General features: G+C 42.3%; 3 protein-coding genes across 4 annotated transcripts; 1 reads left to right on the top strand and 2 right to left on the bottom strand.

The window, feature by feature from the left end:
• Positions 1–2,971: 2,971 nt before the first annotated feature.
• LOC106347608 (pectinesterase 1) lies at positions 2,972–4,215 on the top strand. The gene has a single exon (XM_013787182.3). It carries the CDS (start codon positions 3,352–3,354, stop codon positions 4,033–4,035), a length of 684 nt encoding a protein of 227 aa, XP_013642636.1. The 5' UTR covers positions 2,972–3,351; the 3' UTR covers positions 4,036–4,215.
• A 160-nt stretch (positions 4,216–4,375) lies between these two features.
• LOC106347609 (protein BUNDLE SHEATH DEFECTIVE 2, chloroplastic) lies at positions 4,376–5,333 on the bottom strand. 2 transcript variants are annotated; one of them, XM_013787183.3, is made up of 4 exons: positions 5,064–5,333; positions 4,916–4,979; positions 4,729–4,825; positions 4,376–4,628 (listed from the first exon to the last, which is right to left on the bottom strand). In XM_013787183.3, the coding sequence occupies exons 1-4, from the start codon at positions 5,241–5,243 to the stop codon at positions 4,550–4,552; spliced, it is 420 nt and encodes a 139-aa protein (XP_013642637.1). In that variant the 5' UTR covers positions 5,244–5,333; the 3' UTR covers positions 4,376–4,549. The 2 variants fall into 2 exon arrangements, with proteins under 2 accessions (XP_013642637.1, XP_013642639.1); XM_013787185.3 differs by having other exon boundaries at positions 4,733–4,825.
• A 308-nt stretch (positions 5,334–5,641) lies between these two features.
• LOC111203778 (transcription factor bHLH47) lies at positions 5,642–15,634 on the bottom strand (the record flags this gene model as incomplete). Its single annotated transcript, XM_048749779.1, has 4 exons — positions 5,642–6,014; positions 8,752–8,759; positions 13,564–13,611; positions 15,506–15,634. Coding segments are annotated over 4 exons (558 nt in total), but the record flags the coding sequence as incomplete, so codon positions are not given.
• Positions 15,635–17,429: the final 1,795 nt, after the last annotated feature.

Below are 17,429 nucleotides of genomic sequence, written 5' to 3'. Positions count from 1 at the left end.
TCAATAATATATTCAAAAAAGTCAGTTTTATAATTACCGTGTGTTAACGTTAAATGTTACAGTGGTTTATTACATTGTTATTTTTAATGAGTTAAGTTAATTATTATAATTGCTTATTAGTTTTTTTGTTATTAAATATTTGAAACTCCCATCAATTCATATTTACATATTATTATAATCTGAGTCACTTTAATAAAACATATATTTCCTTTAAAAAAATATTTACATATTTCTTCGTATAATTAAACAATTTTCTTATTTAAAGTATTTTCTTAATAAAAAAATATGTTAGCAAGATTTATAAGAATTATCTTTTTCCTTATTTACAATTTTTTGCTATTTTCTGAAATTCAATTCCTACGTTAGAAAGGAAAATTAAGTTACTTAATTAGTTATTTAACTATACAATTTCACATGTGATTTAGTTAGGAAGAAAAAATGAAATTAAGTTATCTTATTTATTTAATTACTAGGTGATAACTATACAATACTCTATGTTAGTTTGGAATGTCATACCTCAAATCTAAACTGTCAAATTTTTGACATAAATCTAAATTATCATATTTTCATCTATTGTTAGGATCTTTTTTTGTTATTAGCATAAACAAATTTGATTAAGATTCTACTAACCAAACATGACACTCTAAATCTATGAAAACAAATTTAGACATTTTTAACTCGAGCACCATGTGCAAGATTATCCGTCATTATATTTTGAGTCCCAGGAATATGCTTGATCGAGAATGTTAAGAACACTTCTTGATCCGTTGTATTTCCTCTATTTGATCATGCAAGATCAAAGTGAATAGCATGGGAGTTTTGTAAATATTTGAGGATTGATCAAAGTGAATAGCATGAGGTTTTGTAAATATTTGAGGATTATATTTTTCTCAATTATTAGATTTTATTAGTTTATGAAAATCAAATAATTAATCAAAGTAATCAAAATATGATACTACAATAATAATTAACAACATTAGCAAAAATAAAGTAGTTTTACCAAATTTAAACCACTATACAATTTCAGAAATAAATATCGTGACGAAGGTGAATGCTTTGTAAATTCAAACAAAGCAACTAAACAATCCATAAATTATAATTGAAATTAAAATACACAAACAAAATACACAAAAAATAAAAGCTAAAACTAATAAAAATATTACCAAACTAATTATACTTTAGTTTTTCGTAAATATTCATGTCCGCTCTTGCACGGATCAACCACCTAGTCAATTAATAAATGCTAATCAAGTGATATGTTTAAGATTATTTTTTTATTAAATTTTAGTTATATGTGTGAAGGCGTTGAGATCACGGGGACCAAATGAGGTTGTGAGCTCTCACCCGACAACATGAGGAACACATGGGCATAATGAGGTGGTATGGTCTTATGTTGGCATTGTCGGGGGTTATCCATGTTTTTTGTTGTTTGCTATTGTTTTAGTGGACGTTCTGGATAGATATTTTTGCTATGTTGTTTGATGATTGTTAGTGATTGATTGCAGAGCTCATAGAGCTTTCTCCACTGAGTATTTGTCGAAATACTCACCTCTTCTTTCTTTTCAGGTGAGTTTGAGTAAGTGCAAGAGTAGTTGTCTCGATGTGGTGTTAGATTTTGGATTGTTAGTTTTCTTTATGTTATTTAGATTTAAGATTTAGTAACTTTGTTTTAAGCGTATCTGATAACATTTTTGTAAAACTTTTTGATTCGATCATTGGTAATAAGATTTGTATTGGTTTTTTAAATGTTTCTTGTGGGTTAAGGCAATGTAATACATGCCGTCTATGTTAAGTAAAGAGCGAACGTGACAATGTTATTTATATCGTAATATTAAAATTAAATTTTTAATATGTGTTTATTACAAATTTAACTATTTAATATATACGAATTTAACTGTACTATTAAATAACAGTATAATATTTTAATTATGAAATAAAATAAAAATAAAAATAGATAAACTAATTAATGACATTAGTTTAACAATTTTATTGAATAAGAATAAAATATATTAATTAAATATATGGTGTCCTTTTATCTCTATTGTAATTCATTTAATGACATCATTTTTCAATTTCGTATTTTGGAATTTCACTGGAATTGACTTAAAATTTAGTGTTAATTTTAGGTAAGAGCATTTCCAATATATCACTTTTTTATTTTAAAATAGAATAACTTTATAATATAGCTGAGTTTTTTTCCAACTCTATCCTATCCCGAAGTAAAAATAAAATAGTGAACAAAAATAAAATTATTATTTAATGAAGTAATTCCATCTTTTACTTTATAAGGAGTGTAAAAGTGAGTAAAGTTTGAATATTTTTAAGGCCAATTCTCTCAAATAGATTTTTTTAAGTTTTTGTCACAAAAATAGACCCCAAAAACTAAAATGACTAAAATAACATTTTTTATTTTGAAATTTTTTAATTTATTTTAATTTCTAAAATTTGAAATCCTATCCCCAAAACCCCACTGCTCAACTCTAAATCCTAAATCCTAAATTCTTAACCCTAAACCCTAGACTCTAAACCCTAAATTTATCCCTTAACTATAAACCCTAATGTCTAGATTAATTAACCTAGGGGTATAAGTGTATATTTACTTCTTTTGATAAAACATTTAAGTCTATTTTGATCATTTTTATTTTAAAGTTTATATTTGTGACAAAAACTTTTTTAGATTTATCCTAATGAATTTTTCTATTTTTAACTCCAAAATTTGGAATCAGAAAGTGAAGTGGAGTTGAAAATGTTGCAAGTGAACCACGAGTTGTGCCTCTTAGGAGATGATTAACTCTAGTCTCTTAGCCGGAGTTTTTAACTCATGATTTAATACTTTTTGTTTTTTTTTATTTTTTATAATTTTCGAAAGATGATTTTTATATCTCTTATTTAAGAGACGGTTTTTAGCTTTTTAAAAACTAAAACCTCCGGTTAAAAGACAGGGGCTGGTCTTAGGTTTGTCCATCACAAAAAGCCGTAACCAGCCCATAACCACTTTGGATATTTCTTTGATATGGTGCGCAACTGCATCACAGATCCTATTCCTCTTGTTACCGCATCGTTCATAGAACAATACCAAAAGTAAAATCGCCAGGTTTTTTAACTTTTGCCAAGGTTTTCCAGCTAAATCATTCGAAAGATACAGACATACATTACCCACGCGCGTGAGAGCAAAAGATTTGAAACTTCAAAGTGAGAGAGAGAAGACGTGTGAATGAACAAATGCTACAAAGTCTATATCCCATTCCCATCTTTGATTCAACTTAAGTTTCGTTGACTTTTATCTCCAAATCTCAAAGAGAATCATCTTCTTCCAGTTTCACAGATCCAAACGACCAAACCCCCTTTGCAATGGAGTCGATCAACACCTTGAAAGGCTACGGCAAAGTATCCGACCAAGAAAACCAGATTCCATCTCCACTCCCCAAGCCATCATCCCGCAAAACCCTCATCGCCACCATCTCCATCGTATCCTTCCTCTTGATCGTCGCCTTAACCGCGGGAGCCTTCACTCGTCCTTCCCACAACCCTCCCGTCTCCTCCAAGCCTCTCAAGATAGTCTGTGCCGTGACTCGTTACCCACAGACCTGCTTCGATGCTTTATCTTCTTCTCTCAACGAATCGGACCCTGAATCAATCCTCGAGCTTTCTCTTCGGATCACTTCTGAAAAGGTATCGACCTTATCCATGTCTTTCCGGTCAATCGACGATATGCCCGAGGAACCGGCCGTTAAGGACTGCGCGAAGCTGTACGCCGACGCGGCGAGTCAACTAAACGAGACGCTATTGGAGATCCAGACGGAGAAGAAGAAGAAGAAGGGAGGGAATTGGATGACGGAGAAGGTCGTCGGAGATGTTAAGTCTTGGATCAGCGCCGCCATGACTGACGGTGAGACTTGCTCCGATGGGCTTGAGGAAATGGGAACTGTTGTGGGAAACGACATCAAGGATGAGATGGTGACGGCTAATCAGATGATGAGTGTTTGCTTGGCCATTGCCAGCCAAATCAAGAAGCTTCTCTTGATTTTACACTAAACCAAACACCAAAGCTTCCAACTTTTTCTTTCTTTCTTTCAATATCGAATTCACAAGTATGTGTGTGTGGCTTGTTCCCTTCTGTAATTAATTACTACATTGGTTTGTTGTTTGTATATGTAATTCGATAAGAGCTATATCTTAAGTTGTCTATATTACATTCAACCCTTTTAGATTCTACTCTCAACCTACTTTAAGGTTTACATCAAAACGAGTTTCAGTGTTTCCTTCCGTAGACTTCTGAATTGATTCTGATACTCAAAACTCATCTTCCGGTGTTAGACTCTATCCTTTCCTTTGAGACACTAGTTAATTTACAATATTGCAAATCTTAAAAGAATGTCCACAAAAACAAGAATACAATAAAAAGACGATGGTGTTCGATAACAGATTGTTGTAGAGTATATACATGTTGGTTATAGAAGAGCATTGGCAGAGAGAAGACTACTTGTAAGGTTTATAAAGAGTGTTTTCGAATGGTACATGATCCAACTTTTGAAGAGGCTTTTCTGTATTACTGATCCTGGGTGCTCAAGAAACCACCAAGGAAACCAGCTCCATTGCAGTCCCCACACAAAACCAAGTTCTTACCACTGCCCACCACAAGAGGTATATTCATCCATGAGTTTTGTTTGTTGTTGAAGTAGGAAGAAAGATTAAGAAGAAGAAGAAAAGAGAAAGATGTAGGCTAACCTACAAAGCCAACAGGAGTCACCAACTTTGAACAGCCCATTAAAATGGTCGATCAAATTCACACCTCCTCCTTTGCATTGAGAACATGCCACCGCACCTTATCTCACACAAAACCATTTTGGTCAACAAATTTAAGGGACCAATTCAGTTGTACAAACTCTTTAAAAAAATAATGGCAAGCTCTTACCCTTGCCTTCACAGTTTGGACAAAGTATGCTGTTCGATTTAGTGGTCTGATTACCGTCTGTGGCCTGTTGTTGGTTCCGAAAGATGAGTTTTTTTCTTTAGTTGCAAAATGGAGTAAGCAGATTTGGAAGAGAAGAACAGAACCGAACCTGAATCTGGAAGCTTTTGGATTTACAAGTATGAAACACTGGTCTCTTCTGACCCAACGACGAGCTCTGATCACTTATTGGGAAGAAGAAGTGAGTAGGTATAGGGCTTTTGGTGGGAGATTGGAGGTAACAGGTAGGAGGATGAGAAGAAGGAAAGAAGCATCCTAGTGAATTAGCCATTTCTGTTTTTCTAACCCACTCGGTAGCAGATAAGATGCTCTCCCTCCCTCTCTTATTTCTGTTCGTGTGTTTTCCCTTTTACCAAAATACCATCAACTTTAGAGCTAATTATTTCCTTACTGTCCTTTGGTTATGATCGTTGTTTTAGTATCTTAGGACAAGAAACGACAAAGGTTTAGAGATAATTTCCTTATTTTTTTCTTTTCCCAAACGACCCAAAAGAGCCATAACTTTTCTGATCTTATGAATAAACACCACAAGAAAAAAAAAGCAAAGGCGAAACCCAATATGACACTAGAAGATGCTAAATACAAAGACCAAGGGTCCTTCAGTAGATGCGCTCTCTCTCTATCCAGTTATTAAGTAGCAAACCTCCTTGCGGAATAGCCGTCCAAAACTCATTCCTTAGCTTTAAGCCGTGAAGAGCAAGAGTCAGCTGCGCTAGCATACCTTGAAAAATGCCTACTCACATTTGAACTATTGTACATTACTGGTGCCTGTGTCTGCACACGCCCTCCCAAGTCTGAGGTATCTTGTGTCTGGCCATCGGGTTGCGTCGGAAGGACAAGAACCGCGGTACCAGGAGTAGTCGCAGCAGATTGTTGAAAGGCGGCCCCTTGGAAACTGGGAAGTCCTAGACACTGAGATGCTAGTTCAGGATGTTGTTGGTGGTGATGATGGTACTCTGTTGCAGGAGAGATGTTCAACTCAGGTTTGGACTGATTCACTCTTGCTTCTATCTCGGATTTGTAGTCTGAAACATTGATATTTCTTCCTTAAGCTCATTATTTTATATGTGGTCACTGTTGGATCCAATTTTGATCAATACCATAATGGGCCGCGATCAAAGGCATGAGCCTTAAAGGGCCGCAGCCCGTAGCAAGAATACGAGCTCGAGAAGGAGTCGCCGAGGTCGCGGAGATCGTGCAACAAGAAGCTGAGATCGCGGAGCTACCACAGAGATCTCGAAGTCGACTTACTATAAAGGAAAAGGAGTGGAAACAGAAGAGGACACATTGAAAACCCTAGAGAAAGCTACATATTTACATCGATCTTGTTGTCTTCCCACTGGGAGATTCTTTCTTTACCGATCTTGTTTGTATCACTCGATCTAGTTCAATTCGTTGTATTCGATCTTATTCATCAATAAAGTCCATTTTCACCTACTGGAAACTATTTAACATCGTTGTATTCTAAAGATATCGTTGCCTACATCATTTGTCTTCCCTAGATCAAACCCCGATCACTATCAAATACTTAGTGTAGATTTTAGGTTCAACATTTTGGCGCTGACTGTGGGGAAGATAAACGAAAAACATCTTTGCTGAGAAACCGATCTAAGTTTCCTAAGCGCGATTATGGATCCCATCCAAGCCATCAGAACCACACCCTCGAGAGTCAACGACGTCGATCCTATGGGATCCGACTCAGGGACCGAAACAGTACCATCTGGGCTAACGGGAACCAGCGGTGCAACCGGAACGACCCAGGCGCAACGAATTCCTCCGATCGGGACTTCGAGTCAAGATCGATCCCCTGCGATCGACCAGACATCGATCCCAGAACGAGTCGGAGCATGAGTCTGGAACCGCCCCGGGGACTGGCAATCCGCCGACGATCCGACCCGATCTCAATCTAAACCAATTTTACCGACTCCTCTAGCCCAGACTCGAGGAGAGCTGACCGAAATTCGGGGAATGGTCTCGACCCTAATCGATGAAATTCGCAGTCAAAAGATTGCGAACCAGACCATCGCTAATCGATTGGAGCAGGCTGAGAAGGAGCTCGCAGATCACCGAGCCGCGAACTCTCGAAAAAGGAATCAAACGTCCCTCGATCCATTATGGAGTACATCGAACCCCCAAAATGCCGGTCTGTTCGGAACTCCGGAGATCCCAAGCGCTCGATCTGGACGCTACACAGGAGAAAACTCACAACTACCACCGCTGCAGGGCATGACCCGCCGAAGCTTAAGCTACTGTGGATTAGACGAAATCGATACGGGGGCTCCAACGCCCACGAAGCACTCCAATCCAATTCCAGAACAGATCGACTGAAAGGCACGGGGAACCGAGAACTCGGATCCCACCACAAAACCCTTCGATTCCCGAAAATCGAACTCCACCCGCGACAAGGACACTCCATCAAGCGGGATTCGATAACTTAACAAAACAAGCTCGGAGGCACGATCTTCACGGCCACGTCAACATCGACCCCCAAAGGGAAGATTTAGGGATCCCGAGCGAAACCAGAGCATTTCAGAATTACATCGAAAGAAACGATGCCGAGCTCAAAAGGATACATGAGATCGTGCATATGGCGACGAGCTCTGCCCCAGATATCGACTGTGGGAACCAAAATTCGCACTGTCGATTTCCGTTTAAATTAGGAAAGTTAGGAAAACCCTGATTTCCCAGAGGTCCCGGATATCTGTTAAACCACACGCCAAGCAATCAGAACACTCGATTAAAGACCAAAAGAAATAAGAAATCGTAAAAGAGAGCAAAAGGAGTTTTATTCCGAATCCGCGTATGAGCGTTACAACAAGGCAGAAGCCTTGGCTACGAGAGCTGTCGGCGAGATTCCTAGTTCTAACAACCTAAGACTGCAAAACCTAGTTGAGTCGCAGCTCGAAATAACAAAAACGGAAAGTTGCCTAATTGCCTTAAGTGCTAAGTTTGCTCTGAAAAAGTTCTCCCCTTATGCCTCTCGCCTAGGACCCCTAATATACTGGCTCCAAGGTCGGTTTACGCCTTTCCTCTTCTGCCCTTAAGCCGCCATAGCATAAAAATAGAGATATTCCATTTTTTCCGATCTTCGTAATTATCTTCGAAATTTCGTATTTATCCGTGGAAACTTGACATTTACTTTCCCTTACGGACCAAGCGTAAACCGACATGTGGTTTACGGGCTGTTGGTTAAGAAATCCTAAGTTGGGCCTCGAGTCTTGTCTTAGGTCCCTTTGGGCCGTCTTTCGACTCGAAGCGTTCATTACGGCTTCTTTCGATAAAGAATGAACTTTCCGCGGTTTTTTTATGGTAGAGTTTGATTGATAACTTAGAAATGGCGGGGAACGTGAGATGGGTTCGCTACGATATTCGGGAGATAGCATCGAAGGATAGACGAGAATGCATGGACTGATGTCGTATCGACGTTTCGGAAGAGCTCGGTCGTTCCGTAGCGACTGAACTTTGTTTCGAGCCCAGTCGCTACGTAGCGACCGAGCGGAATGGGCGTTTGGTCGCTACGTAGCGACTGAGATTTGGCTCGAACTCGGTCGCTACGTAACGACCGAGTGGAGCACGCGTTTGGTCCTGCGTAACGATCCTTCTCGAGCTCTTGTCCGATGATTCGCGTTTCTTCCGCAAAGGTTTTTCGTGAAGAAGAATCTATTTCGAAAAAAATATTTGTCGAAGAATTTTTCTACGTTTTTCTTCTTCGGGGATTTGGACGTTAACTTCGTCGTAACCGTTTTTAACCCCAACATCGACATGGTTATCGAAGAAACAAGAAGGACTCCGTTTACAAACAGAATTGCCAGCGTAAGATTGCACCACGTTGGGATACTGAAATTCCTCGAATACGCCGGGAACACAGACCCGAAAGCCCATGTGCGAGTCTTCCGTCTAGCGATGTCAAGAGCACACCTCACCGACGACGAAAAAGAGGCCGGATATTGCCGTTTCTTTGCCGAGAACCTCACTGGAGCCGCCCTAGAATGGTTCGCTGAACTAGAAGAAAATTCTATCGACAACTTTACCCAGTTGGTGTCTACGTTCCTAAAAAAATACTCAGTCTTCATGGAGACAAGAGTTACCGAGGCAGATCTTTTGAATCTCAAACAAGCACCTTTCGAACCACTAAGAGCGTACATAAACAAGTTCCGTGAGATCAAGGGTAAGATTTCACACCCGAACGAGGTCATCTACCTAGCGGCATTGAATAATGGCGTCTGGTTCTCGTCCAAATTCAGAGAAGAACTGGCGGTTTGAACACCTGTTTCATTGGACGATGCCCTACACCGAGCCTCTTACTTCGCCACCCATGAAGAGGAGGTAGCAGCGTTAAGGGAACAGTATAGCGCGAACAAGAATAACGTGACCAAAAAGCCTACTGCTCCTAAAGAACCAACCACCAAAGGGCATCACTCTTATGCAATAAATAATTCGCCGCAAAAGTCTTCAACATACAATCTCAGCAAGTATTGCGCCTTCCATGATCGCAAGGGCCACGCGACCGAAGAATGCCGAGCCGCACCTCGCAGTCAAAACGAAAGCAAGAAAACCACTGAGGAAAACGGAGAGGAAGAAGAAGAGCCAGTGACTCCAAAATCCAACCGAAAATCCAAAGTCTCGACAAACAAAAGAGGCAGGGAAATCGAACAGGATTCACCGAGTTCTCCACCCCCGGCTCCGAAGAAAAGAGTCGACATGATTTCGTGGGGACCATGTAAATATGAAACCAACGAGACTAAGAGTCAAACCGAAGGGAAATTTTGCTTCGAGATCTTGGTAGCAATCCGCACGTTGGAAAATCCCGACGAAGCCACTCCCCCTCCCCGTGTCACTCAATACAACCCAAACAGAAAAGCCTCCTTGCGTAAAAAATCTCCAACTTCAAGCAAAAGAATAAAATGACCAAGATTCGCGAGCTGCTGGAGAAACCGATTCAGAAAAAAAGACAGAATGCAGACTCTCAATCGCAATCTGTCTGGGGGGCGGAGACACTACCGACCAGCATTGACTAAGAGGTGGAATTTTCCGGCCCACAACAAGGGAAAAAACGGATCGACTTCATTTACGGAGGCTCTAAGTTCTGCAATTCGATCAACTCAATCAAAGCATACCAACGGAGAGCTGAAAACAACGTAGGAATTAGAGAGCCCCTATCGGGTCTCGATCACGAAATCACCTTCGACGAAAACGAAACCACAGACCTCGATAAACCACACGACGACGCTTTCGTGATACGAATCAACGTCGGTGGCTGTGAACTATCCCGAGTAATGATCGACACCGGAAGCTCGGCCGATGTCCTCTTCTACGAGGCGTTTAAAAGAATGGGATTCACTAAAGCACTTCTAAAGCAAGAGAGAACTCCCCTCATCAGCTTCGCAGGAGAGACCACCTATTCTCTCAGATCGATCGAGCTCACGGTAACCGCTGGAGAAATCAGAAAAATCGTAGAATTCATCGTGATAGACCGTCCAGCCCCATTCAACGCAATCCTTGGGAGACTTTGGCTACACATCATGAAGGCAGTCCCCTCGACATATCACTAATGCCTGAAATTTTCAACGCCGAAAGGAGTCAAAACTATCAAAGGAAGCCAGAAGAGCTCCAGGACATGCTACCTCGAGAGCTTTAAGGACATCGAGGAACACCCTTAATCAGGCAGCCAAAATTAATGACAGACGTACCGACGTACACGAACAATCAAACAACATACCCTATCCCTGGGAAAATAATCGAACTACGTTATGACTTGATCCCTCGATGAGGGTACGTAGGCAACTCACGACACGAGTCCAGTCACCTTCCACCTACAAAATCCAATGTGGGCATATCGCAACCCCCGACGAACAACGGCATGACAATATCAAAAACTGCCTTCTTTTCACAAATACATAACATCTTAATAAATACAGTTCTTAGAAGTTCAAACACATCAGACTTCTCATATCAGAAAATCGCATAACTGCGACAGTTGACCAAAAACCAGGACCCTGATCATGTCCTCGGTCGCGGCCAACTCCGCCAACAAGCGCGACAAAACTAGCTAACAAAATCTTTTGTTACATCAAAATTGTCGATAAAAGTATCTACAACAAATCGACACATGACCCCAAAAGATCGGCCTCGCATAAAACATAAAAATGGCAACAAACAAATCGGGACCCACGATCCCTTCTTTATTAAATAGAAAAATAATAAAGCAACAAAAAGCAAAGGAAAAAACAAAGGAAATCCCTAAAGCTACTCTTTGATGCTGAATTCACCATCCTCAAAGCGATCACCTGAGCACTTCGCCACGTCGTCCGCTGCAGAAGGGACCTTAGCAAAGAAATCCTCTGGCAGATCCTCCGAAATCTGGGGCAGGTCGAGCTTCTCAACGGAAAAATTCGAAGTCGCCATCACATCGACCTCGAACCCAAGCTTGACCTCCTTCGCTCGAAGCCGCAACAACTCATCCGAAGCCAGGAGATTGTTGTCCATGATCTCCTTCAAGAGATCTATATTTGCCACGAGTTCCCGAAGACGAGCCTCACAATCAATTGCAGCCTTCTTCTTTTCTCATTTCTCCTTCAGAGAGACCAGCACATCCAGATAGCTATCCTCCATAGTCCTTTTAGCGTCATAAGTCGCGCGGTGAAGGTCCCCAGAGAACTTATTGGCATAAGATTCAACCTACGATTCCAGGAAGGAAACTTTCTCGAGGGCCGACTTCCTTTCGTTGCTCACAACTCGCAGACGAGCTTCGAGCGAAGCAGCCTGACTCCCCAGCTTTTCAGCGGCAGCCAGTTGAGCAGCATTGGCACTTTCCCGGTCATGAGCCATCTTTAGACCGAGCTTCAGCTCGCGAACGACCTTCTTTAGGTGGACGCGGAACATCCTGCAGGTGTTTTTCTAAAGTCGCCGCAAACTCGGTGTTAGCTTCCATAGCCTGAAACAGAGCAAATCAGTACAGACAAAACGAACCAAAGATTCATCAAGGATCATATTTCAAAAGGAACGACCTTGGCATGGGCCACAACCATCTTTACGTAAGCCTCGCGCTCCGTCATATTACGCAGAGAAGGAAGAGGACATCCAGCAGGTTTGAAGTGCCTCACCAAATGAGCAATACTATCTGGATCTTCCGTAATAGGACAATCCTTGGAATGCGAGAACTGCCAATGAAACAGCTTAGCAACAGCCGCTTCACCCGGAACACCAAGACGATGATCCAAACCATTCGTTTTAGCCTTCTTCGGAGGACGATCACGCCCCTCTGAACCCGTTGGGCTACTCGACTTAACACGAGAAACAGATTTTTCACCCTCGGGATCTTTTGCCCCTTGGGTTAAAGGCCGAGAAGTCGGGTCTCCTCATGAAAACTTCTGTGAGCGCATCACTCACATCTCCGGATCGAATACGTTCCCCATTGGCACTACCAGTTCGAGTACGTAACCCATCGGAATCGCGAGAGTTTGATCTTCTCGAAGTCATGTTCCTTTAGCAAGCAAAAACGAAACTAAATAAAATACTATGACGAATCCTAGAACAAGGCCAAAGCTTTATAAGGATCAGAACCTCGCCATATCTCAACAACCCGAACAAATATTATGATTATCCATTAAAAGATATCCAAGATATCAAGATCGAAGATCGTCAAAACAAAAGATATTAAACAAAAAAAAGAAAAAACTAACTTGAAATAGAATCATCGAGGACAGACGACCCCCCGACTTGATCCACCGAATCATCCGAGACTTGAGGAAGATTGAGCTCGGAGATCAACCAATCCGGCATGGCGGCTGAGGCCACAAGATCCTCGCAGTCTCCTTCCATTCCTTTTAATCGAGCAATCTCCGCATCCACAGTCAGGCCCCCATCCTTGAGCTCGTGCAGGAGATCGATGTTGGCGGTCACTTTTTGTAACAGGATCTCAGCAGACACTTCCTTCTTCTTGCTCGCCCACCTATCCTTCAAAGATTCAAGAACTTCCCGATACTTAGCCGCGATATCGCGACGAGCAATACGAGAAGCGCGGCGAATGTCCCGATCTCTCTCGACCTCAATCGCTGCAATTCTTGCCCATTGAGCAACCATCTGGGACGTGAGAGCCTCGTTCACCAGATGAACTCTCCTCCAGTCTTCAGTCAAAAGCTTCGATCTTTTCAGCATCCCCCTTCCCTTCTCGCTTGGTGACTTCGAGCTCCTTCGAAAGCCTTTTGATCTCAAAACCAATGCTCTCGATTTCCTTGTCATTCCGAGAAGCCACGACATGATCTTCCATCGTCACGACATATTCATTAAAAGCTTCCATCACCTGAGAAGAAATCAAAATAAGCAAATACCACAAAACAGCTTTTCGAATAGAATGAAGGCGAGAAACGAACCTTAGAGCTTTCCACAGCAACCTTTGCGTAGGCTTCCCTCTTGACCGAGGAAGCGAGAGATGGGAGACGGCAACCCGCAGACCTCATGCGACCAGCGAGGGAAATTAGGTCACTTTGGGCCGCAAACGAAGAGCCATCTCCCTCAGAAACAAACCTAGGACGAGACGGACCGGGCAAGGCACCCTCCGATGACCGATGTCGCTTGCGAGTTGACGCCACGGTCTCGTCTTCTGAGCCAGACAGGAGTTCGATTCTCTCCTGAAACATCTTCGTCGTCGGAATCATGAATTGAGATCAAGGGAGATTTTTCAGAAGCTCGGCCCCTCGATGCAGACCCATAAGTTCGGAACGACGACCTCCTCACAAGCTGTCTAGTTAGCCGGTCTAAAGATTGGGTCTGAACCGAAGGAGTCGCTACGACCTCCTGGGAATGTTCGGCCTCGTCTCCAGACTCCCCAACCAAAGAAGCTCTGTCGGTCCCCACCGGCAAGGCGAAGACAGTTTGAATCTGAGTTCGATCAAAAGTGGACCAGTTCGAACGACCTCTCCGAAGGACCCTCACCATACCACGGATCTCATCTGACATTAAAGAGCTTCCAGAAGGAATTAAATCAATTGAAAATAAATGAAAGTTTTAGTCTTCGACTCCCCAACATAGGCAAGAAAAAATCGTCAACACGTAGGCAAAAGAAAACTAACCAAATTCTCGGCCCAACGCCGAGGAAGCTGGGAGAAGTCGAAGTCACCCATAGATGCTCGATCCATCTTGAAAACAAAAAATTGCTCATGCCACTTCTCGTCACAATAAGGGATGTCCTCGATGACATGGCGACCTGGACGCGGAGACACGAGGAAAGTACCAGGGTTATGCTTATTCTGCTTCACCAGAACGAGCTGGCGAAACTCGTTATGACCAAAAGCAAGACACTCCTCCCTAGCCTTAACCAAGAAGGTTACAAGATGCCTAAGAAAGTTCGGGAGAAGCTGGGTAAGCGATAACCCAAGCTCCGCCAGGACCTCGAGTATTGGCTCCGGGATCGGGAAGATAAGGCCGCAGGAGTGAAAGAAGAAAAGATAGGCTCCGTAGTAGCCTTCTCTTACGGTTTCGGGAGTCTAATGCGCACCGGCCAAGTCAAGGACGACGGAATGATCAACCCCATACACCTTATCAAGGTTCTCGAGATCATCGTCTGTAGTAGTCGGAAGAGGGAAATTGAAAGACAAACACATCTTGAGCTCAAAGAACAGAAAGATTCAGAGCAAAGAAGAAAGAGACCAAAAAGAAGAAGCGGAGGTGAGGCAAAAAGAAGACCCTCTACTTATATATAAGCCACCTTAACGGCTCTATTATCGCTATCAAGAAAAGCAATTATGCCCTAGCCTATGCCCTAGCGGCGACTAAAGTAGCCGTTACCGATTAAAATAATAATAAAAACAGGTGCCAACGAACGACTTTTTTCGAAATCGATCATTAAAACCTAATCCGAGTGATATCAGTTACCAAACGACAAGACCCATGTCAAAGGATAACCGCCCTTTTTCCTTTTCGATCAAATCAAAAGAGGCTGGGGAAAAAATGTTGGACCCAATTTTGGTCAATACCATAATGGACCGCGATCAAAGGCATGGGCCTTAAAGGGCCGCAGCCCGTAGCAAAAATACGAGCTCGAGAAGGAGTCGCCGAGGTCGCGGATATCGTGCAACAAGAAGCTGAGATCGCGGAGTTACCACAGAGATCTCGAAGTCGACTTACTATAAAGGAAGAGGAGTGGAAACAAAGGAGGACACGTTGAAAACCCTAGAGAGAGCTACATATTTACATCGATCTTGTTGTCTTCCCACTTGGAGATTCTTTCTTTACCGATCTCGTTTGTATCACTCGATCTAGTTCAATTCGTTGTATTCGATCTTATTCATCAATAAAATCCATTTTCACCTACTGGAAACTATTTAACATCGTTGTGTTATAAAGATATCGTTGCCTACATCATTTGTCTTTTCTAGATCAAACCCCGATCACTATCAAATACTTAGTGTAGATTTTAGGTTCTACAGTCATCTACATAGTTTCCATCACAAAACAACTATCAAACCATTGTAGAATAAAGAGTGTTGACGCATAATCTGTCAACTACGTCTTAACTTTTAAAAAGAGTCTTACATAGTTAGATACAGAGAGAAAAGAAGTGTGCTCCTTTCTAAGGGACTCAATCTGTTCAAAGACGTCCTTCGAGAAAGGAGTAGCTTCGCACATTATAGAAGCTTTCCCACTGTTACGCTGATTCAGTTTTGAGAAATTAAAAAAAAATTATTTTCCCGGTTAGAATCACAATCAGTAACAGCATCCAGTTTTAGTAACACTGGTTATTTGCATGATTACACCACCCAACTCAGCAAATGTTTATTCAAATTTGTAGGAAAAAATCTCATATAGGACATAACCCTAAAAAAATTTCTCTTACGACGAACTCCATTCTACATGACCCCAAAGGATGATAAATTACCATAAGACCATTAATGAAAGTTTCACCTACACCATTGGAATGAGAGTCACACGATTTGCTCCCTATCTTCTCTCCTCCTCACGTGGGATCCATCCCTCTTTTTTTTTTTTTTTTTTTTGGCCGTAAATGTTAAATTTTATACCAAATTTTGGTTTTTGAAAGTTACAAAGATAACAAGTAGCAGAATGAAAACAAACCTAATGCAACAACAAGGGGGAAAGAAGAAGCAATGCCAATGATTTATGGACAATAACAATACTAAACCGAAGGAACACTAGCTTAGGAAGCGCTGAAACTAGGCACAGAAAGCATTACCACACGAGAAGAAGCCTTTGATATAACATGAGACCACGCTTTGGTAGAAATCGGCTTGCCCGCAGCGCTGCTCCAAATGATTGACTTCAAATACGCGCAGCTTCGCCAATCCTAGCCGCTGCAGCCACGAGTCTCAAACAACCTTAGCTTCTAGAGCTTCAAGTCCGCAACCTGCCCTTGTAAACCTTAGAGGGCCATCTGGTTAGTCCTAACAACCACCGAAGATCACTTTTATTGTACTCGACTTCGGAAGTAATGCGAGTCACAGTAGAAACATGGGAGTGGTGAGAGCCACATCTTGATGACGTTCATCCTTCCAACAAATTAGACCGAAGATCGGCCCATCAAAGTGATCCAAACGAATCACCGAGGTGCTGGGAAGACCAATCCTCACACAAGTCTCCCACGGAAAGACCTCACTCCAATGACCCAAATGAGATCCGAACAAGCCGCCTTGCGCTACAACTGAGAACCAGAAGCAGCTCCACAGAGCCTCAACAATGCAACAACACGGAGGGAGATCCGAACCATTACCTCCTGTCGAGCCAGAAGGAATGAATACACCATGCCTCACATCGACACAGATAACATCAAGAGCGGCGACAACTGAGTGGGGATAGATGGAGCAACAAGCGACAGTGTCCACGACAAAGTCACATACGACTCACCACAAGACGAAAGATGGTTGTTGCACGCGAAACACGCAGCAGCTATGACCGTCACACGAAAGCTTTCACCACGACGGTCGTGTACTGGAGATAATTCTAGACCCAAATTTGTCCGGAGAAAGTGAGTGACTCATCGAACTCGACACCGATCAGGTGAGCCAACACGCATACGGACAGGACCTTCACGAACCCGGAACTTGACGCCAAACCACAAGATCTGAAGAGAAGGCCTACCCACGCTCAGCCACGCGCCCCCACCGCCGCAGGGGAGTAGATCTGACGAAGTAAAACCGCGACCAAACCCCTCTACGCAACCCTAAACTCCGACTTCTCACCGAATCCAGTCAACCCAACCTCGTCGTGACACCATCCTCCGCCATAAACCGCCGGATCTACAAGAACCACCAAGTCTCTCGACATCATCGAACAGAGCCACAAACATATCGGATAGGAATATGAAACCAGCGAAGAAGCAAACAAAATAAGAACCACCTGGCGCCTCCGTCGGCGGAGCCGCCGGAGCAAACTGTCGGCGAAGAGTTTGAAGCTTTAGAGAGAGTTTTGTTTATAGAGAGAGTTTAGAGAGCAAACTGTCGGC

Source organism: Brassica napus, chromosome C3 (genome assembly GCF_020379485.1).
Source record: "Brassica napus cultivar Da-Ae chromosome C3, Da-Ae, whole genome shotgun sequence".
In the NCBI taxonomy this organism is placed as follows: domain Eukaryota; kingdom Viridiplantae; phylum Streptophyta; class Magnoliopsida; order Brassicales; family Brassicaceae; genus Brassica; species Brassica napus.
This window is presented reverse-complemented; position numbering and strand designations above follow the sequence as displayed.